General features: G+C 40.4%; 2 protein-coding genes across 3 annotated transcripts; one reads left to right on the top strand and one right to left on the bottom strand.

Annotated features, from left to right (window-relative positions):
* Positions 1-450: 450 nt before the first annotated feature.
* On the bottom strand, positions 451-16,947 carry LOC113498292 (cohesin subunit SA-1). 2 transcript variants are annotated; one of them, XM_026878261.1, is made up of 18 exons: positions 16,246-16,947; positions 15,989-16,159; positions 15,561-15,765; positions 11,687-11,912; positions 11,362-11,485; positions 10,909-11,087; positions 10,362-10,587; positions 10,135-10,266; positions 9,697-9,816; positions 9,473-9,631; positions 8,858-9,235; positions 8,451-8,793; positions 5,620-5,750; positions 5,086-5,262; positions 4,778-4,981; positions 4,002-4,140; positions 3,743-3,803; positions 451-723 (listed from the first exon to the last, which is right to left on the bottom strand). In XM_026878261.1, exons 1-18 carry the CDS (start codon positions 16,729-16,731, stop codon positions 645-647), a joined length of 3,540 nt encoding a protein of 1,179 aa, XP_026734062.1. In that variant the 5' UTR covers positions 16,732-16,947; the 3' UTR covers positions 451-644. The 2 variants fall into 2 exon arrangements, with proteins under 2 accessions (XP_026734062.1, XP_026734070.1); XM_026878269.1 differs by lacking the exon at positions 451-723 and having other exon boundaries at positions 2,409-3,803.
* Positions 16,948-18,024: 1,077 nt separating this feature from the next.
* On the top strand, positions 18,025-21,646 carry LOC113498318 (ras-related protein Rab-10). The gene is made up of 4 exons (XM_026878303.1): positions 18,025-18,238; positions 18,392-18,591; positions 19,385-19,474; positions 20,083-21,646. Exons 1-4 carry the CDS (start codon positions 18,112-18,114, stop codon positions 20,275-20,277), a joined length of 612 nt encoding a protein of 203 aa, XP_026734104.1. The 5' UTR covers positions 18,025-18,111; the 3' UTR covers positions 20,278-21,646.
* The last annotated feature ends 56 nt before the right edge of the window (positions 21,647-21,702 follow it).

A 21,702-nucleotide genomic window follows, 5' to 3' on the forward strand; every position in this document is an offset into this window, starting at 1 on the left:
ATACCGATTATCTGAGCGATATCACTGTCGCATTGCTTGTGTGGTAGATAGGTAGTAACACATACCCACAACATAGGCATCCAAACATACATACAAATATAACTAAACATACAAAGCAGAGTATATACAACAAAAATATTGCGAACAATTTAAACCATAACGCGCACTGGATGTAACCGGACCCATTAGTACTAAACTGTGGTGCGCTCCTACGAATAGCGCCTTACTATCAGAACGAAGACAGAGGCTTGTATAAAAATATTTACTAAATCTTTTGTTTAAACAGTCATACACAAAAAAAAAAGTCAAATAGAGTCAGATATTAGTTGTTGGCAGCTTTTGTATAGAAAATACGTCTAACGGCCATATTTATTCCTCAGATAAAAGTTAACTGATTATTGAAAAATCGGGCTTTAGTAAATTAAAGTTTAAATACATAAGTGATTGGAGAGGCCTATGTCCAGCAGTGGACTGCGATAGGCTGATGATGATGATGGTGATGACATAAGTGATTGTAAGTACTAAATGAATTTAATGACATCGTTGTTTTGACTACTGTTCGCACAATTATATATATAATTGTTCTCCGTATTCCACATACTTACATGGCAAGTAGAGCAGCGCATGCTCGCGGCTGTCCTCAGTCAGGGCTGTGGGGGCTGCAGCCGCCGCCGCCCGCCTGCCGGGACCACACGCGCTCTGCTGCAGGCTAGTGTTGCCGCCCTACACATACTCTCCACTATTTACGATGTGATGACATAAGTGTAACAACTAAAACTCATACAACACCGCACTCAAAATAGCTCACGATAAAAGAATTTAATACTCTCTTCTCACACTTTCGGTTAACATTTAAACGTACCACTAGTGTTAAACGTTACTTAACTGTCGACACTAGTCATGGCTAGAAATTACTAGCTTGTTTTATACTAAAAACTATTTTGAATGAGCTTTTCAATGAAAATTATACGCTACTGTAATAAACATAGATTATCTCTGGCTTACGTTTACCATAGACAATTCAGTAACTAGTTAATTATTAATAGAACTGTTTAAAAATGAACACCGTGATTGGACTTTAGTCAAGTCAGCCCTGATTATATTCCAGTATTAGGTACCTATATAAGAATAAAGCAAAACACAACATGGTTATTGCATATCTCCAATTCTTCTAATTAGATGATCTGTCTTTAAAATATGAAAGATAAGTATGATAAATCGATGGTACCTACTCTAAAAATTGCGATGCTAAGTTACGGATAAGTTGAAGATATGGATTGTTATGAAGCTGCTGGTTTGACTCTTATGCAGGCGAATACTTAATTATTCTAGGACGCCACTGATAATCGGTAAAACAACAACAACCATGAGAAAGGTCCGCTGTGAGCTAACGTAACGTGGTGATCAATGAACAAACCTCCCCCATACAGGGTTATTTTTCCACCAGTACGTCGTTTAACGTACGTCGGCCTACACAATACACATAGAACTATAGCATGACCCGCCGATTACAATTGGAATTTTCAATTATTGTGTTAGCAGAATGATTGGGAGACTACGAAATGACGAATTAAATCCAATTGCAATTCTTTCATTGGCCATTGTAAACAGCGGAATTGTGGCCCAGGGCCAAAAGCCTTTGAAAACTGTAAAAAGTGAAAAAAACATAGTGAGATAAATGAAAGCGAAACGAAAATCAAGAGAATTAAGAGAATATATCAAAAACCGGTCAAGTGCAAGTCGAACTCGCGACAGTATTGGTACCGGCACGGATCTTGAGCGCTCGGCGGAAGATTGGGGATCGCTTTGCGCATCTAACACTTATCACCGAATACAACGCCATTCTTGAGACGTCTTGAGGTGCATGCAACTGCATCAAAGAACGAATCCCTCATGTCGGCTATGACGCGATGCGCTGCGGGACAATCACTGCACTTTAGTCCGCCCGGCGCCTCACTTCATACCGCTAAAGGGAACCAAAAAATTACTTCTGCGCAGGTGAAGGTCAGCGCTCAAGATCCGTGCCGGTAACTATACAAGAATGTAGATAATCAATTTTTCAAATCGAATTGATTCAAATCAAAATTCAGACGGTTCGATTGTTATTCTTCTTTATGTCGTCGGAGAAGGAACAGAAAAATAAAGAACAAAAACATGATATATTTTTTTACATTAATTCTGTAGTTATGAGAAAGAAGTTACAAAAGTTGTACGTTTATCTAGATTTTTCTATAGGACATGTAGATTTCGCCGAAAATTGTGTCAATTTTTGTGAAAATTGCAGGTGTCCTATGCAGGAAACTTGCATGTTTGTGTCAGATCTCCGTGAGTCTAGTCTCAATAATACTAAAACGAGGTGGATTGGTGGAGTGGTTGAATCATAGTAGAGATATAATAAAACATATTAATACGTAATTATAATTTATTATAAAAATATACTTAACTACAATTTTTCCAACATTAAAAACAACATACTTTATTTGCTCAGCCCACCCAATAGCAAGAAATGTTTAAGTATGGTTATTTTGGAACAAATTACCGCAAGAGTCCAAAAGGAGTTGGAATCATCAGATAACATCAATTTGACATGGCTATAGTTCTTCAATCGTTTTAACGAATGTCATAGACTATCTGTGCGATCGCCGCTGGCATTGTATCGCAGATGTAGCTTATTTAAGTAGTTGCAGGCTGAGCACGACATGTAGCTAGGTTATATACTAACTAAAACTAAATACAAAGTTAAAAGTATCATAACGCAACATGTTTCTCTTCAAACACCTCCAGTCTTTACGGTACTTATGCTAGAACTTATGTCTATAAGGCCCAATTTAATTATATTATAGCAGTATTAAATACAGTATAATGCTATAATGAAACCATACACATTAATAATAATAACACAAGAACGTAACAACTAATCACACAAATAAACTTGCAAGTGCAACGTAAGGTTGTCAATATTTATGTTATAAAGTGTGGTAAAACAAGTGGTTTAGTAATACAGTCTTTGTTGGTTACGTGTAGGTCATTAGATAAGGGGTCATAGGCATATTTTATTCTCGAACATTTTTTGACATTATCATTAAAGATTCGTTGTTTTTAACTTATTTACGCTCTACCAATAACAGAATCCGAAAGTAATTGCTGGTGTCTACGAGTAGGTTCAGCGTCCATATGGCGAAGCGCAGAACAATGGTTATATTGATGACACCCAAAATGAGTCTTTTAAAATATTAGTATACAATGCAAAATTGTTTGAAAAACGGTTTCATCAAGTAGTAGCAAGTACTTTATTTAAAATTTATCAGTTCAGTGGTTCGACATGCCGTATAGGCTTAAAGAAACCAACATTTTATTACTTTCAAATTTTTCCTAGTTCTTACACGCCCAGACGTCAAAAATAACTTTATATAGAGCCTTAATGCGTGTGGTAGTAAATGTGCGCTACATTATATACTCGTACAATCAATCATTACGTAAACAATAAAATGATGAACAAAAAATACGTGTTTTTCAGAATAAATAAGTACAAATTTAACAGGTTGATGTTTTTGAACTACATTAATAGATGAGGTCTGTTTGGCACGAGAATAGGGCGAGAGTGATGTTAGACAATGATACTGTTACGAGTCAACGGTTGGCTCGGTAGCAACGGTAGTTATTCAGAGCTAATACAATGTTGTGCGTTACTTACATTTAAATCTAGACTAACTACAACTATGAGTGTTCGAGTGTCGCTCACCCCGGCTGCTCCTGGTCCGAATCAGCATTGTCTTCGCCTTCCTCATCGTCGTTCTGACCTCCTACAAATATAACAATCGTGTGAGAAGTGTGCTATCGCAAGTCTTATGATTTACGAATCTCTGTCCTGAGTGTGGCTGTCTTTGTGCGTGCGACTTGAATGTTTGTGATACCCCCGCGATATAAGGATTAAGTCCGTTAATGCGGGAGTGGTGTTAAAAAGAAAAAATGTTAGTTATAGTGGCAGGAGTGGTACTGACTGTTCCGGCGCGCGTAGTGCTTGCGCGCGGGCGGCGGGCGCTCGTCGGGCGCGTCCGTCAGCAGCGAGCCGCGGTACGCCGCCAGCGCCGCCCACTCCTCGCCCCACTGCACGCCCTGCGGGATGCGCGCGTCCAGGAACTGCGGACCACGCGCCGCCAGCTCAGTGAAGGGGTTACAACTATTGCTCCCGGGGGTTATATTTTTTAACACAGAAATAAAACATTTCGCATAATAGTGACAAGGAAATGTGATCCGTACAATGTAAAATATATCAGTTTGCCTATGGCAATAAATTTGTCGATTAAGTTGTACTGACTGCACGGATAGCCGAGTGGTTGAGGTCATCACGCCAAACCCACTTTGCGCAACGTGTCGCGGGTTTGCGACAAGCATTTGCGCGATTCTCGAATGCTTGTTCTGAGTCTGGGTGTCATTGTGCATGTGAATTGTATGTTTGTGAAACCCCCCGCAACACAAGGATTAAGTTCCTTAGTGCGGGAGTCGTTTTTTAAAAACAAAAAAGAAGTTAATATTAATTTAAGTAGTTTAAGCTATTTTCAAGTTCGGGGCCTGGGGTAACAGAAATTTCTATTTATAAAAATTGTATTGTTGTATTTGATAATTATATTTTAGTAAAAAATTACTAAGAAATGTGTCTCTATAGTAGTCTAAATGAATAATAATGAACAGTTTTAAAATAAAAAGAATATTTTCATTAATGAAACATGCCTTTGAGCTGTCCTAATGATATATAATAATGTTTATCTGGAGTTACCTTGAGCACCTGGCGCTTATCCTGTCGCAGCAGCTTGTTGGAGAACTCGGCCAGCGGCTCCAGGAACAGCAGGTTGGGCGGCGGCGAGTGTCCGTTCTGGTCCAGCGCCGCGAAGGAGATGCCGGCGCGGTGCAGCGCGGTCAGGGCCTCGCGGTTCTTCACGGCGTCCAGCCCGAACATCACCGAGAACCGCTTGGCCAGCTCCTGCCGACAGACACGGACATGAGGCTCCGCCGGGCTCCGCCGGGCTCCGCCGGGCTCCGCCGGGCTCCGCCGGGCTCCGCCCCGGGGCCGGCGGCCGGGCCTACCTTGAGCTCCAGCAGCTCGGGCAGCTGGCGGTGCGGCGCGGGCGCGCGGTGCTTGTGCAGCATGTCGGAGAACAGCGCCTGCATGGCCAGCTCCATGGTGAGCGCGCAGTTCAGCTTGTTGATCTCGCGCGCCTTGCTCAGCGTCGCCTTGATGATGTCGCCATAGTCGTTGTAGCACTAACAACACAAGGACCCAAGTCAGGCGGATAACGATCGAACGAAACGGGCTGATCATGGTTCAACAAGTAAAAAATAAAATGAGTTTTATTTATTTATCGTCAGACTTTAAGAAACTATTTCTATAACAGACTTTCAGATAGCTTAGTGTTTTTTTTATTTATTTACAAAGTTAATTTTGTATGAGTACATGAAACTAATAATCTCAAAGAGAGAGAGAGGAGAGAGAGAGGTAAAAAACCTTTAGAGGTAAAAAACGAGACGCGATTTTCTTTTTTTAGGGTCTTAAAGGCTTATTTAATTAAGCCCTAAAATGTACAGACAGAGGTGATAAAGGATGTCCATGGCGGCGGTTACCTTGATGTAGTGCTTGAAGACGTCGGCGGCGCGGCGGATGGGCGCCACGTTGTACACGATGAGCTTGCAGTAGGCGGCCAGGAAGTTGCGCCGCTTGTGCAGCTCCTCGATACGTCTCTCGTCTTGTCCGTCTGCAAGGCGCGGCCGTCAGGCGGGGGCTCATACTGCGAGCCTGTCCAACCTCAACAGCGGCGGGTTTGGCTTTACTGCCCTAGAGTCACCCGCTCCTACACTTGATACTTTTTACCATCATGACTTTAAAGTCACTAATATATCCAGGATGCAAAATCTCATTGAACCACTTTTGTGCACACTTTGACGGTTGGACAAGCTCGGTTTAATTATACCATGCACCCACTCTTGCTACTAATTGGTGTAATGGCTATTTTATTATAGACACTAAAACATCCCTTTTCTGACCTCAAGTTGATACCAATTTCATTATCTTTTATGTTACTGTCATTAGAGTTATTATTTTTTTAAAGAATATAAAAGACAGGTTATGGCACAGCTTGAGATGACGTATTTTTAAACCATGCACTGCTCTACGAGCTACATATTACAGGAAACATAAAGCTCAGATAAGTGATATGAACCTTTCCTCCTTCTATTATTATTTTCAGAATTACCACAGACCCGCTGGTTTAGTAAAAGCCTCTCAACTCGGCGTGTTAATTCTTTGATGGATGTAACTTAACACTACAAAATTAAATTAAATGCAAAAAAATACACTGAACAAAACATGCTCAAAACACAAAACTTATCAAGTGTGTTATAATAAAATTATATCAATCCGATACCGGCTGCAAACGCTCGTTGTTCATTCATTTTTGTTCTGATCTTGTCAACCTTGCTAATTAAAGTTTATATTTACGCCCGACTTCATATCTTTATTTTTAATTGTCCTAAATTAACTAAACTATTGAAAAGGAGAATATATTAGAATACAAAATTTTATTTCTATTCACGTAAGATACTTTGGCTCGTAAGTGATGAATTCGTGTTCGCCGTCGGTTTCGGATTGCGTCTATAAAGCGGGCGCGACAAATTTTCCCTTAGTAATGTTACGTGACTTAACACAGCGAGTGCAGGATACGTGTGCGTCGTCCGCTAGACGCGTCGAGACAAAAATATGCATTATTGTAGCGCGGCGGCGCCCGCGCAGGCGCGGCCCGCGGCGCCGGCGCGGGCGCAGCATTACTAAGGAAAATGTCGGGGCGGGGCGGGGCGGGGGCGGCGGGGCGGGCGGGCCGGCCGCCGGGGCTTACCGGAGGGGAGGGGCGCGCGCTCCGCGACACATGCAACCAATACACAGCGTTATCGCATCCGCGCCCGCTGCACGCCGCGTACGCCGCGCACGCCGCCGTACGCCGTACGCGGCGCTATCGCTTCTCTTACGACCGACTCGTTAAATTTACTTTAATAATGCATATTTTTTCTCTCCATTTATATTCATATTTAAAACTTAGTTCGATTATTAATTCTGCAGAGTCACATCTTTAATGTACTATTGTACGGTATATCCTTCCGAAAATATATTTAAGAGCGTCAATATTTATTACGTCACAGTTTCCATTCTAAATAATAGGTAATTTTTTGCAACTCAAGAAGATTTACTTTGAACTAATCAATCAGCAATATTATTTTTGTTATACGCAGGAAGCACCGCGAATCGGGTAATAACCAAGCTACTATCACTTCCGCTCACGTCCCGCCATAAGACGTTTCATGATGCAAAGAACAAATTTATTCTCTTGGTCAGTGACCTCGGCCTTAAAACATAGGCCGTATGATATTAGCTTGCTGCCTGTGACAGCACTCTGTAATCACACACTAACCACTGTCAGGAAGTAAGCATTAAATTCTCGTTCGAACTTGCCCTTGAAAGCAATAAATCTAGCAGAAGGCGGCGTCTACCTCGACAGCAACGACGTCTCGTGGCTCGCGAATCGTGTAGTACCCAACCAAGTTATTACTTCATTAAACAAAAACATGTTCAACCGTGTCAGCGAACTAAACCGTTCACACCGTAAGATAAATAATTTCGGATCACTAGTCAACAATAGTCTCTACGGAACCATCTCTCATCACGGAATGTTAAATAAAATGTTAATGGTAATAAATATTAACGCTCACGACATAAAAAAGTCATCATTTGGACACTGAAAACCGGAAAGTGCACTACACCGTCACAGCCTACGCCAAGAGGCAAGACCTTATTGATAACTACGGCCAAACCAGTGCACTTTGTGTCAACAACTCCTTTTTTTCAGAAACTGATCTTAACATTTAGAAAACATTTATATAATACACCCATAAGTCTGTTAGCGATTGTAACCATGGTAAATAAATCCGGTTGGACACCTAAATAAAAAAGTGCACCATAATTAGAGGAACCATATATGAATTACTACCCTATTGTCACGAAATTATTGTTAACAGTTACTGGAATTGTTGTAATCGGAACAGTGGCATATTAATTAACAGCACGTTGTAGTTAAATTCGATGAGCTCTAATATCAAATGTTGTCCTTGTAGCTGATATGACAGCAGCAACTGATACTTATAATACAAAACCTATAATGAATCCAGTAGTTTTACTTATTATATATTTTGATTTATTTTTAGATGTTCCTGCAATGAACTTCACTTATTTTTTTATACTATTACAAGGACAAAGCAGTTCGTAATAATGGGTATAAAGTAGTGATCTGTTCGAAATTTGGCCACAAAGCTATTCGCTTTTAGGTTAATAACAAAAGTTTCCAATGTTTTATGAAACTCGTAAAAAGTAATCTCGTCTGGGTGTGTGGGTCAGGGTGAGACATTACCGTAGTTGTGGTGCACGAAGACGAACTCCTGGATGAAGTCGTTGAGCATGTCGCAGAGCTGCGCGTCGGGCTCGTACACCAGCTGCTTCATGTCGGGCTCGGCGCTGTGGTGCAGCGTGTACAGGTGCTCGGCGAAGAAGATGAGCAGGTCGCACAGGCTCGTGTAGGCCTCCTCGCGCAGCTCGGGCGCCACGCCGCGCGCCACGATGTCCTTGCACAGCGCCGCGTAGGCCTGCAGGCGCTCGCGCAGCGCGCCCGCCCCGCCCGCGCCGCCGCGCTGCTCCACGCCGTGCAGCGACCACAGGATGGAGTAGAACAGCGCGCGCACCACGTACACCAGCGCCTGCCCGACACACGCACGTCAGCAGGCGGCCGGGAGCGCCCCCCCGCCCGGCCCGGTACCTTACCTGTGGCGGCATCTGGCTCTCGTTCTCCTTCACGCACTTAGGCAGGTCCTCGAACAGCGAGTCCCAGATGTTGGTGTCGTTGAGGTTGTGGCACATGTACATGATGGACACCTTGCGCAGCGAGTTGATGACGTTGAAGACCTCGTCGGCGTCAGGCGTCTCGCCGCCCTCCAGCAGGCTGCGGTACTCGTCGATGGCCTCCTTGTACCGGTTGACGCACATGTCGGTGATGGTGGCCCGCGCCACGTTGCAACGCGTATACACGCCGCACTGCTCTGAGCAGAGGTACTCCAGCGTGCGGCCGCAGGTCTCCAGGACCTCCGACTCCGTCTGCACGCTCACCATGTCGCGGATCTTGTTCAACAGTAGCGTCAGGTTCTGCACAACGACAATAACATACGCATTGTAAACAAGGTGGCCGAAGGAGCACCACTAACAATTTAATTAAAATTAGTTCGAATTATCTACACGACTTTCTTATATACATTCGCTTTCTAATCTAGTAAAAAGTAAAATTATTATTAAATGCCTAAGACTTTAACGACACATTCCAATTCTGTACTTGTAAAGAGTACGTCTACAGCAGACCATAAAATGGCGCCACAGTATACTTACACCTTCCTGGCGTTGCGTGGTATAGAGCTCGAGGTCGAAGTACTGCGGAATGGACACGAGGTTGGTGAGCTTCTCGGGGTCGGCCCCGAACTTGTCGAGCAGCGCGGGCAGCGTGGCGATGAAGTGCGCCGTCATCTTGGTGCGGTCGTCGCTCACCACCTGCAACACGCGGGAGTCGTCAGCCACTGGCTCGGCCGCGCTCGTGTTGCAGTGGCCGCAGTTACCTTGGCCTGCTCCTTGGACAGCATGTGATGGTGCTTGCGCGAGGCCCCGCGGCCCACCGGCGGCTCGCCAGTGCTGGCCTGCCGCACGCAGCACACCATCAGCTCGATCAGCGACGACTCCTGTCATATCACACGTATACCGATAATTATTCTTTAGCCGATTTGTACTTCATCACAACTACTCCGTAATTGACAAATGGCTGATCTTTTTTGACATGTCATGTATTTTTTTCAAACAGCGAATTCAACCAAAGTAAGATTTTTTTTTACTGTTTGTTTATTTATTTGTTTGTAACCTTGCAAAACTAGGTTTCAGCTTTACAATGACCCCTAAAAATAAAATTGCGCCTTCTAAAAAACGCAAGGTTGGGCCTCAAAAATGGAACATTTCAATGGACTACAGGTTATAACTTACGATATGACACTTTTAGTACGTACTTGTCTATTATCGAGTGCTTCCTCGTTGGGGCCTGCCTCTTCGAGCAGCAGATCGGTCATGCACTCCCAATCTTTCATCATGGGATTGGACTCGATGAGCGAGTCGACCAAGTACGCGCCATGTTCGTGTAGCTACAAATACAATCGCGATTAGTAAGAGCGCAGCAGCTCCCCAGAGCGGGCAGAGGGCTGGCAGAGGGCGGGCAGAGGGCGGCAGAGGGCGGTACCTCGGACTCGATGAAGAACTGCACGAGGTCCCGGATGAGCGGCGTGTTGGGCAGGCGCGCCTTGCCGCGGCGCGAGCGCGCGGGCGCGGGCGGCTCGTCGCTGCGGAACAGGCGCACGTTGAGGAACTCGCCCGCCGCGCCCGCCACGGCGCGCGACGACGAGTACACCAGCTCGTACACGTTCTCGCAGTCCTTGTCCGTCAGCACGTCCGGGTGCATGCGGCATCTGCGGAAACACGCTTTACTCACACGGATCTTGAGCGCTCGGCGGAAGAGTGGGGATCGCTTTGCGCATCCTTCACTCGTGACAAAATAAAACGCCAATCAATTGAGTCTTGAGGTATATGCAACTGCAGCAAATAACGAATTTCAACGAATCACGAGTGACGGCTATGACGCGATGCGCTGCGGACCAATTACTGCACTTTAGTCCGCCCCCGCCTCACTTCATACCGCAATAGGGACACAAAAAATCACTTCTGAGCAGGTGAAGGTCAGCGCTCAAGATCCTTGCCGGTAACTATACCTGCCGCGAAAAAATACTTACTTCAAGATTGCGATAACGAGCTTGACCGCGTGTACTGCGACTTCGGTCTCCTTGTCCAATGTCATGGACACGATACGATCTTTGAACTTGGACGTGAACAATTCCAGTTTCCCTTTCAGCTCCTCACACTCGTATAGAGGCTGCAAGGCTTGCAAACATCGCAACCGAACTTCCCCTACCTAAATGGAATGTAAACAAAAATGAAAAAATTATATTGTTGAGTATTCTTAATATGCAAATGAAACCATGTAAAATGAACTCCACAGACGTAATAAAATCGTGTCGGTTATTTTTTCTACCGTCATTGTTCAATAAATAATGTCTGATGACCAAAGGTCAGACAGTTGAGTCCTATAAAACAAACATGATTTTGCATTGGTTCAAAGACTGTGCTGCAGCAAACACACATGTATGAGCCAATCTCTATAAATAAGCAAATGTTACAGCATGTACCTTGTCATGCAATGTCCAGCCAATGTATTTGAGATATAGATCATCAAGGAAGTGTGCAGGGAACTTTTCCATCCAAATGCCAATTTCGGCCATGGTGATGGCTCTGATGTCAGGCAATGTGTCCCTGCAAAGATATGTAATTATGAGTCAAAATCAAGTCATTTACTCAAATTAGGCTACTAAGTAGCACTTTTTGAAGGTCAAATTACACTGGACAGCACCCAGTTTCGCCCACCCTTCACCAGTGGAGTGGATACAGATTAGCTATTTTACATGATATCTAATCTATATATCATAAATAGGACATAGTCAGGTAGGAACTCACCTATATCTGTGTACAAAAACTGATTTGAACATATAAGATAGCATGTTTTTAATCTCTTCCATGTTCTCTTCAAGCTCCTGCCTTTTGGCTACAAGGACTTCAAGCCGCTCATTAGCTCGCTTGTCGCGCGCCTTCAGTCGCTCTGCCTCATACTGACGTAAGCAATTATCGCAGTTGACACTGGTCAGTAATGCAACATCTACCAGCGCCGTCATCAATTTCATAACTACAAAAGTATAAACAAATACGTTTATAACTTTACATTTATCTAAAATGCTCTTTGAAATTCGACTTTTAACTGTTTCAGTATTCCTAAGTGCTTGCACAGGCTAAAGCCTTAAGGGTGCGGTGAACGAATACTTTTTCATACAAACGTAATACCAAAATCATTGTCGCTACGAACATATCACCGACTTAAAGTTATGTTATTCGGATACAGACGGTATTTATCTAGGTTCCTATTAAACTTTTAGTTTAAAACATTCACTATTTACGAAATGCGAGCGAATTGCATTTCGTATATTTTAACACCGCTAACAGCATGTTTTCAACTTAATATTTCTGTACTTAAAACATTAATATTCTTGATATCCTTTTAATAGGAACACAGATTATATAGTCTAGTTGCAATTTATCAAAAAAAAAGTGGACATATAATAAGTTTTCATTCATAATTTTTGGTATTACGGAACACAACCAAATTTATCACAAATCTGGAACCATATTATCGCTGTCGCATGTCTCACCAACGTCCAACACGCTGTTTGTGTGCGTGTACGCACTGCTCGTGGCATGCGCTGGCGTTGGGTTCGACATTATAACTATTAGGTAGTTTACCGATGTAAAAGATTGTTTTGTTGTTTATAGTTAAATAAAGTATTCATTTTTACGACGACGTAATAAGTGATTATTAAAATTAATAGTTAAATAAATTTAATAATTTGGATGGGGTAGAGCGAGGGCGAGCACATAGGTTTTGTTTACTTTTTATCTGCTTTACTCTGGTATAGCGCGCCTAGATTATGCCTACTCTGTCAAGTCAATGTTAATTTGATTTCTCCTTTACTTTAAATTTGAGTGTTAAAATGTATTTGTTGTAGCATTTGAATTTGAAATTGTGGTTTCAAGACTAAATAGCAAAAATATATATTTGTCAAGGTTTTTTGACACTTTCATTCAATTTGACTACACGGATAGCCGAGCGGTTGAGGTCATCCCGCCTAAACCACTGGGCGCGACGTGTCGCGGGTTTGATCCCCGTGTAGGACAAGCGTTTGTGTGATTCACGAATGCTTGTTCTGAGGCTAGGTGTCTTTGTGCATGTGAATTGTATGTTTGTGAAAGCCCCGCAACACATGGATTAAATTCCTTAGTGCGGGAGTAGCTTTTTAACAAAAAAGAAAGAAAAAAAATCAGTTATATCTGTAAGCACTTTAAGAAGACGAAGAACTGATTTTAATGAAATTTGGCACAGTACCTACTACGTAGTACGTACCTACAAGCAAAGTAAAATTTTAACAAAGTAGGTATGAAAAAAAAAAACGTTTTAATCCCTACTAATATTCCCTACTATACCTAATATTATAAATGCGAAAGTAACTCTGTCTGTCTGGCTGTTACGCCTTCACGTCTAAACCACCGAACTGATTTTAATGAAATTTGGTACAGAGATAGAGTTGACCTTGAGAAAGAACATAGGATAGTTTTTATCCCGGACTTTTGAAGAGTTCTCTTTCTTGGAAACGCGATATAACCGACATCGACGCGGACGAAGCTGCGGGCGAAAAGCTAGTAATAAATATATTTTTTATTAACAAACTATTTACTTACCTAACATTAATGTATGTACTGTTTAATATAATATTTAAATAAACCGCCTCTAGCATACCTACTTTAAAATTTTAAACGGAACTTAGTAGGTAACAGTTGTCGCTCGCTGTAGGTGATTATCGCGTAGGTATAGGCGAGTTAGGACGGAGTCGACGGAGGCCTCTAGCCAATACATGGATGTGGTGGGAGTGAAATATTTGGAAAAAGATTTAATGGAAAAATGGGATAGTGTAAAACAATAGGTACTCTTTCTTATTGCAAAAAAAAATTAAACTTGGGTTGGATTACTTACGTAATATTTGTTACCTATTAGGTACCAAAAAATAAGTTTCATAACGAAAACATACTCTTGATCATTTTAAATTTACCGAATTTTAATCTACACTAATAGTATAAAGAGGAAAACTTTGTTTGTTTCATTGTATTGAATAGGCTCATAAACTTCTGGACCGATTTTAAAAATTATTTCACCTTTCGAAAGCTACATTATCCACGAGTAATATAGGCCATATTTAATTTTGCACAAAAATAGGCTTCCGTAAGATATTAGGGTTTTTCGAACACAAGGTGTAAAAAATCAACCAAAAAAGTTACTTATTTTGCGTACCCTGCCTAAACTATTAAAGATAGAACCATAAAATGTTCTAAGTAATTGTAGATGTTATAAATATCTACAAAAAAGTTCGCGACACACTATACCTATCTATGTCGAGTGAGGTACAATAACCATTTTTTTTATTGAAAAATCTTCATTTTTTTTGCACTACATTTAAACGCGTTTATTTTACTCATGCTATTAATCCTTATCAAAATTAATTATTTCATCACTAAGTACAGTTAATGTAGATAATATTTGGTCTTTGAATAATTAAAATTGGACGTTAGGTTCTGAAGTTATAGCGAAATTAAAATATTACGATTTCTGCTGCACGTCCGCACGGCCCGTTATGATATTTTTGTGGTTATAAACGAGAAGGCGCTTTATATTAGCAAAATTTTTGTATTTTCTATCATATTTAAGCTCATAAATGTTATCTATACTTCTATAGGTCCTAATATATAAAGCTGAAGAGTTTGTTTGAACGCGCTAATCTCAGGAACTACTGGTCCAAATTGAAAAATATTTATTTTATCATCACACTGCGACTAATTATTATTAAATATTAAGAATTAAATTACAGAAAAAATAAGTTGAAAACATGCTGTTAGCGGTGTTAAAATATGCGAAATAAATGCAATTCGCTGGCATTTCGTAATAGTGAACGTTTTAAACTAAAAGTTTATTAGGAACCTAGATAAATTAAATACCGTCTTTTGGTATTACGTTTGTATTGAAAAGTTTTCGTTCACGTTTTATTTTATTAGATTTTTAGATTTAAGATACCTAATATCATTAAATCTTCTGATATAGACATCGTACAATAATTTCCAAAAAAAGCATAACTGGTTTTTGTGTTCACCAACGGTTCCGAAAATTAAATAACAAAAATAAAGCATTTACTAAACAAAATTAGTACAATGCAGTGGTTATCAGTCATTATGAATGACTCGCTACAAAAGTACTACACGCACGCACACAGCTACGCGCTGCGCCGCGAGAAGTCCGATAGGGATAGCAATGTTTCGTCCGATTTTTGGCTCGCGTCGAATTGCAGTTGCGCGCTGCTTACACCGGCCTCTTAAAGTACAAGGTGTTATTATTGAATTAAATTATTGTTTACATAAAATTTGAATATGTTTTAGAACCCTTAATTAAATAAATTTATTTTTAAATATTTTAACATTAAAGAAAATTATTATTATGAACAATTTTGTCAACATTATTTATTGGTTCATTTTGCTGTACCCTACAGGGTCTAAAATTGTACCTAGCTTTGAGTCTAGAAAGCAATAGAAATAAAACTAGAATGGTCATGGTGTTCATTTATGGAGATTCCCGATATATTTTGCCTTACGGCATGCAAATAAAGATATGAATATAAACATTAAATGTGCACAGGAGAAGTGTTATATTATATTATAAGTGTTAATGAGTGTGACTTACCAGCTAGTGTAGCAGTATGCCTAAAGGCTCTGACTTGAGAGTCTGACAAACCAGTCAGAAGAGATATTATATTATCCATCAGATACTGGTCATAGATAATGGAGTACTGGCACATCTTCACTAGCGTTTGAATAAACTCACAGAAGTTAGAACGGAACTTTTTCCAGGTCTGTCCTGTCATTATCAGTGGATACTCACCACTTTCCTGTAAAAAAATGATAGAGCAGGCCTTGTTACTTGTTTAAAATTGATGCAAAACTTTGATTGCAAACTCAATCAAAGTTGGATGTTTTTAGTTGCTTGCAAATTTTGTAAGTCTGAATCTCTTTAGCTTTGTATTTGAAGCATTAGCAATTTTAGACTTTTTAAAGCAATTAAACATAATGTATATTAGTAATAACATAGTGTATATTAGTAACAGTAATAACCTCATCAAATTCCTGTGTCATTTTTTTGATAATTAGTGTATGGTCCATCTGTGCCATATCAGGTGTAACCTTTCCACGGCATCCTGAAGAATTGATAAAAAACTGCATCAGTTGTACGAGTGCTGCTTCACGGTTGGTCTTGTACTCTTCTATCCACATATCCACAACTTGCTACACAACATTATAAGATAAATTAACAACAATACTGAGGCTGTGTAATAAGTAAATAAAGTCTTATTACAATGAGTGTAACTTACGTTGATAGCTGTCTTATTGAACCTTAAAATATTGTAAAGGCTATTCTCATCATCACCAGGCAACAAAACAGGTGGTGGTGAGTATGCTGGGGGAGGAGCTGCGCCTCGGCCCCTGCCGCGTCCTCGGCCACCGCGACCCCGCCGGCGCAGTGGAGGCGGCGGCGGGGACTCCGCCAAGCGCCCCACAAAACCTCCATCTCCTCGCCGGCCTCGACTACGAGTTACACGTTTAGTGGGTGTTGGGGAGGGTGACCGAGGCTCTTCTTCTTCATGATGAGATTCTTCAGCTTCTTCCCTCGGATGTTCAGTAGCCGTTGAATTGGCTACTGCGCCTACGTTGAACCCAGAGTAATTCACGTTAGGAGTTTCAGGTTCATGTATGGATTGTCCACCATAATCAGTCATAGGTGTAGCTGGAGTCATAGGATTCACGTACTCCGGTGGAGGATCATCCATTCGGATACGTTTCCCGCCACGGCGATGCATTTTGTTGATAAATATTACAATTTAGTACGTACTAACTCCCCATTTAAATAACTGAACATTTACACTTATAATCAGTACTTTATAGCGCAGAGTTAGTTAATAGTTATCGATTTTTCGACCATTTGAGATAAAAGAAAGAGAGAGATATCTAAAATTTTATTGATTGACGCGCACCAAGAGCCATTGTGAGTGTTGAAAGAAAACGTCAGTCAACCAAAATGGAATCCTTGCGTGCTTTGAGTAACGGGTTCTTTAGAACGTACGTACGTTGTAAGTTTACTGTCTCAAAACATTAGCGTTAAAAAAACAACAACGAAAATTCGAAACTGTTTTCAATTGAAAAATAAATGGCGTATTATAAGAAGAAGATCGAATTTATCAACACAATTTAATAAAGACCTTAAAGGTGCAGCCTCATGCAGCCGTTCGACGCTCGTTTCAATAAATAATGGAAACAAACAAAATATTAAGGCTTCTTATTTTTTCCCTTGTAACACTGCCACGGGTTTACGACTGAATTTAGGAGATTAGCAACACAGTGTCGCGTCCTGACCAGATTTATGCTGCAAATGAGCGACGAGCTACTGCATGAATCAGCAAATTTTCGTGTCGTGGGAAATTTGAAATGGGGTCACGTGACCAGATTGTCACTGTAAACGAGGGTCGAGCGGCTGCATCAGGCCGCACCTCAAGGATTAAGAAAATCCTTATTAAAACATATAAAACGACTTGAAACGAAGGAACTCTAACAAAAGGAGCCCAGTTCATGTATCCGACGTAAAATACCCCTAGGCGCGATTATTATTTTTTTATCATAAACTAAGACAATAAGTACGACAGAAAATTAAACAAGAGGAATCTGAAAATACTCTTAAAAATGATAAAAACGCCGCCGCCTGCGCCCCTCACCATTGTTACAAGGCTCGGACCGCGCTCGCAACAGAGCTGTGTTTCTATAAAACTACGAATTGCATCATAATATTTAATAAAAATTGCATTTTAAATTTATTCAAATCTCATAAATACCTATTTTTTTATCATGAACTTGTTCTAGTCATTGGATACATGAACTGGGCTGCTTTTGTAAGACGACTAAAAAATCATGGTGTATAGGCCAACTGAGAGAAAAGGTACAAGTCACCGAATCGAATATAACAAAATAAAACATATAGCATAGGATAGAAAAATCACTCAAGAACACTTTGATGATGATGGCAAAACGGAAGAATACGAGATTAATGTTGCTATCTACAATATTATTAATTTAAAATGACATCATTGTTTTTTAATAGAGGCAACTTGTGAAATCTGTCACCTCTCTGAGTCGGATGATTTTGGGTTTTATAATTTTTACTTTGCTTAAGCGTAAAATTTAACATAATGGCTAAGAAAACCTACGACTTATTGTTCAAACTCCTACTAATCGGTGACTCCGGTGTTGGGAAGACTTGTATATTATTTAGATTCTCAGACAACCACTTCACAACGACATTTATATCTACGATCGGTAAGAGCCACCTTTGTATTTTTGTATCATTGATGCGTACCTCGCCTTGAAAATATTATTTTTTTCTCGTGTCTCATTCCGTACATGTATATAAATAAGAAAAGAACTGTGGCTTCTTTGTTGTCTTAAGAATTAGGTATGCTTAACTTGCAGGTATCGACTTTAAAATTAAAACGGTGGAGCTCAGGGGTAAAAAAATCAAGCTGCAGATCTGGGATACAGCTGGGCAAGAGAGGTTCCATACTATCACCACGTCGTACTACCGCGGCGCCATGGGGATAATGCTCGTCTACGACATCACTAATGAGAAAACATTTGATGATATCGTCAAATGGTTACGAAATATAGACGAGGTAAGTTCACGACTAGCTTCTGATCCTTGTCCTTGCTGTGGTATCGCATTTTGTGTACTTTACAGGTGCTTGGCAAACAGCTTTGTCAATTGTGAAACATTGGTAAGGATAAACAAAGATAAATTATAAGGAAATATCAATAATTTATACATTGCATTACAACTTTGTACGGCTCTTTTCCTGAAATACCTCCAATTTGAAACATTGGTGATTTTTGTTTAGTTCTATGCAAGTATTGAAAGATTTGTTCCTACTATCATTACTCATGTTATGAACACAGTTGAAAGTATAATCCTCATTAGGTAGCCTCTTGACAACATTATTTACAACCCAGCACTCAACTTGCTACAATCAAGGATTTCTGCTTCATTGCATATCTAGCTCACTGAAAACATATTTTTGCTTGTATGTATAAATGTAAAAAATTGAGATGTTTTGTTATATATATTAGCCTTTTACTCTTATAAATAAAGTAACTCAGTGTCTGGCACATTACCATAGATAAATGCCTGTTTGTATTACTATCCCTAATATTTTAAAAATGTGTGCTTCTTTTTGATATCTCATAAGAGATGGTGGTCGGCAGAAATTTCTTAAGCATAACAAATAAGCAATGCCTTTGTAGGTATTATACTTTAGGTATAATACTAAGAGTACTACTGCTTATAGGTTGTGTGTATATAAATAAATAAGTTTATGTAAATACAACACAATAGGAGATCAGGGTCATTTAACCCTGATCTGCCATTAGTTTGTGGATTTTGATAACAAATTACTTATCATTTCTTTGCAGCATGCTAATGAGGATGTAGAGAAAATGATTCTAGGAAACAAGTGTGATATGGAAGAAAAGCGGGTTGTCAGCAAGGAGCGAGGAGAAGCAGTGAGTACACTTTCCTGTGTTGTGGTCATGGAACTGTTAGTTACAATCTTATCTAAAATGAAATGAACATATATAAGGCCCACCTATATAACATTTTTATATTGGTAAAGCATAAGTTTGTCTGGGTGTATGTTTGTAACTTTAATGCCTAACCTCCTGGCAATTGAAATTGGTTCAATAAAATAGATAGGTATGGATATTGACACACAACACTGCATAATTTTTGCAAAAGGAAATATACATGTAGCAAAAGCACAGGCGAAAACTAGCGTATTTATAAATAAATTCATACATGCCTGCCTCAGCAAACTTCGTACTGCCTAACAGTCCATGATAACAATGCAGACAAAAACACAAAAATTTGATTAATAACTTTCTTACTTAAAAAAATCCATATTTTATCACCATTTAAACTTTCCCTGGACTCCAATGAATATTTCAAGACTAAAATAGGCCAAATTGAATAGAGAATAGAATCTACTATGTACCTAAGTAACATAGGATTAGTATGTTTACAATAATATGTATATTTGAATCACATTTGTCGCTTTAGTTGGGCGTAATAAAACAGTATGTAATGATTGCATCGTACGAATGTAACGGTACAGATAGCACGCGAGCACGGCATCCGGTTCATGGAGACGTCGGCGAAGGCGAACATCAACATCGACCGCGCCTTCTCCGAGCTGGCCGAGGCCATCCTGGACAAGACGTCGGGCCGCGAGGCGGACGCCGACCACGCGCGCATCGCCGTGGAGCGCCGGCCCTCGCGCGCGCCGCCCACGCGCGCCTGCTGCACGTAGGCGCTCCTGCCGCGTAACGATCATCTGGGGAAACCGTGTAGTCAGGACGCTAGATAGTTTTCCACATCACTTAATTAATGAAACTTCAGCATTTGGAACAGGGCATCGACATCCGGCGGATGCGCACTGTGTCGCGGCCTCCTCGTTGGTCGTAGTGCAGTAGCAGCTCACCTACCTATCGCTACATCTCACCACGGCAGTGAGCTGCTACTGAGACAAAGCGATAAACTAATTACCTTGTAAATTCAACGATGCGGCCATTTTTCTTGTTCCGCTAATGAGACTATTATAAGGTCATTTATTACATAAAAATGAACTTAAGTGTAGCATCTTCTATATTTAATGTCTAAATTATAGAACCTTTAAGGATAAAATTCCAATGCTTATTTTTCCATACAAATATTAATTTTGTGGTAACGTCTAGTCGCATAATAATTTAATTGCATGTATCTTTGGGATGTATAAAAAAAAATACAATAAAATACAGTCCTTTATATTGGTGCCGTATAAGTCTCACTGGCTGATGTAAACTTGTGTCCTTTTTTATTTGATTGAGTGTTAAAAGTGTATTCTGAGAGTCACAACGCACACGGTCACGAGCTTCTGCCGCGCAGCAGACCCACGGGCACGCGCAGCTCGTGCAGGGCTCGCGGCTCGCTTATATCATTTGTGCAATACTTTTAAAAATTTCTTTTGAGATTACCAGGTTATCGTTAACGTTACTATATTGATTATGAACTCCTCAAATTGTTCAGTGTTAGTTGGGGTGCTTAAGCGTTTGATCGTTAGTCGCGCTACCTCGTTTGCGCTGGCGCACGGCCAAAGTGCATCTCACATTTGTTTATGCATATCTCATTAAATTATTCATAGCAATCGTTTTATACTGACATTAGTATGTTTAGTTATTTGTCCAGTCTGCATGTTTACTTAACTTATGGTGTAGAACTAACCTACCTACGTCATATCGCGAGTTTAAGCTTAATTATATTATACCTGGTGTCGTTGTCGCGCGAGCAGCACTTGCATATCGTCTAGAATATGAAAGGAGCGCGTGCGCAGCTGACATGTAACGCATTTATCTTAAGCTGGTCGTAACACTGGGATATATTTACATAGATCATTCTCGTACTACTTAGATCGTCGGAGGCCGTGGGGCCCGTCAGTCAGTTTTGCTAAAACATTACGCGTTTCTAGCAAAATTGTACTACGATTATAGTTAATTATTTAAGTAATTATACTCTATAGTTATGTATGTTGATGAATAAAATACTATTTTATCGTACGGTGTATGTCTCGTCGGTTTTTACCTGCTTTTATAAATAAACATCAGCAATTGTATATTATGTTCATATTAAATTACTTATCGTAATGGTCGCTTTTTTATTTGCTTCCTATTTTTAGAGATAAGTAGCGATGTTGTAGCTA

The sequence above is a fragment of the Trichoplusia ni genome, chromosome 1 (genome assembly GCF_003590095.1).
Source record: "Trichoplusia ni isolate ovarian cell line Hi5 chromosome 1, tn1, whole genome shotgun sequence".
Lineage (NCBI taxonomy): Eukaryota > Metazoa > Arthropoda > Insecta > Lepidoptera > Noctuidae > Trichoplusia > Trichoplusia ni.

Excerpts from the sequence above, each read along its gene's own strand:
- LOC113498292 (XM_026878261.1), bottom strand. The coding sequence starts at position 16,731 with ATGCATCGCCGTGGCGGGAAACGTATCCGAATGGATGATCCTCCACCG. Across the intron at positions 10,588-10,908 it reads CTCGTTATCGCAATCTTGAA|ATGCCGCATGCACCCGGACG; the intron begins GTAAGTATTTTT and ends GTGTTTCCGCAG. Across the intron at positions 9,632-9,696 it reads TGTCCAAGGAGCAGGCCAAG|GTGGTGAGCGACGACCGCAC; the intron begins GTAACTGCGGCC and ends CGCGTGTTGCAG.
- LOC113498318 (XM_026878303.1), top strand. The coding sequence starts at position 18,112 with ATGGCTAAGAAAACCTACGACTTATTGTTCAAACTCCTACTAATCGGT. Across the intron at positions 18,239-18,391 it reads GACATTTATATCTACGATCG|GTATCGACTTTAAAATTAAA; the intron begins GTAAGAGCCACC and ends CTTAACTTGCAG. Across the intron at positions 19,475-20,082 it reads GCAAGGAGCGAGGAGAAGCA|ATAGCACGCGAGCACGGCAT; the intron begins GTGAGTACACTT and ends GTAACGGTACAG.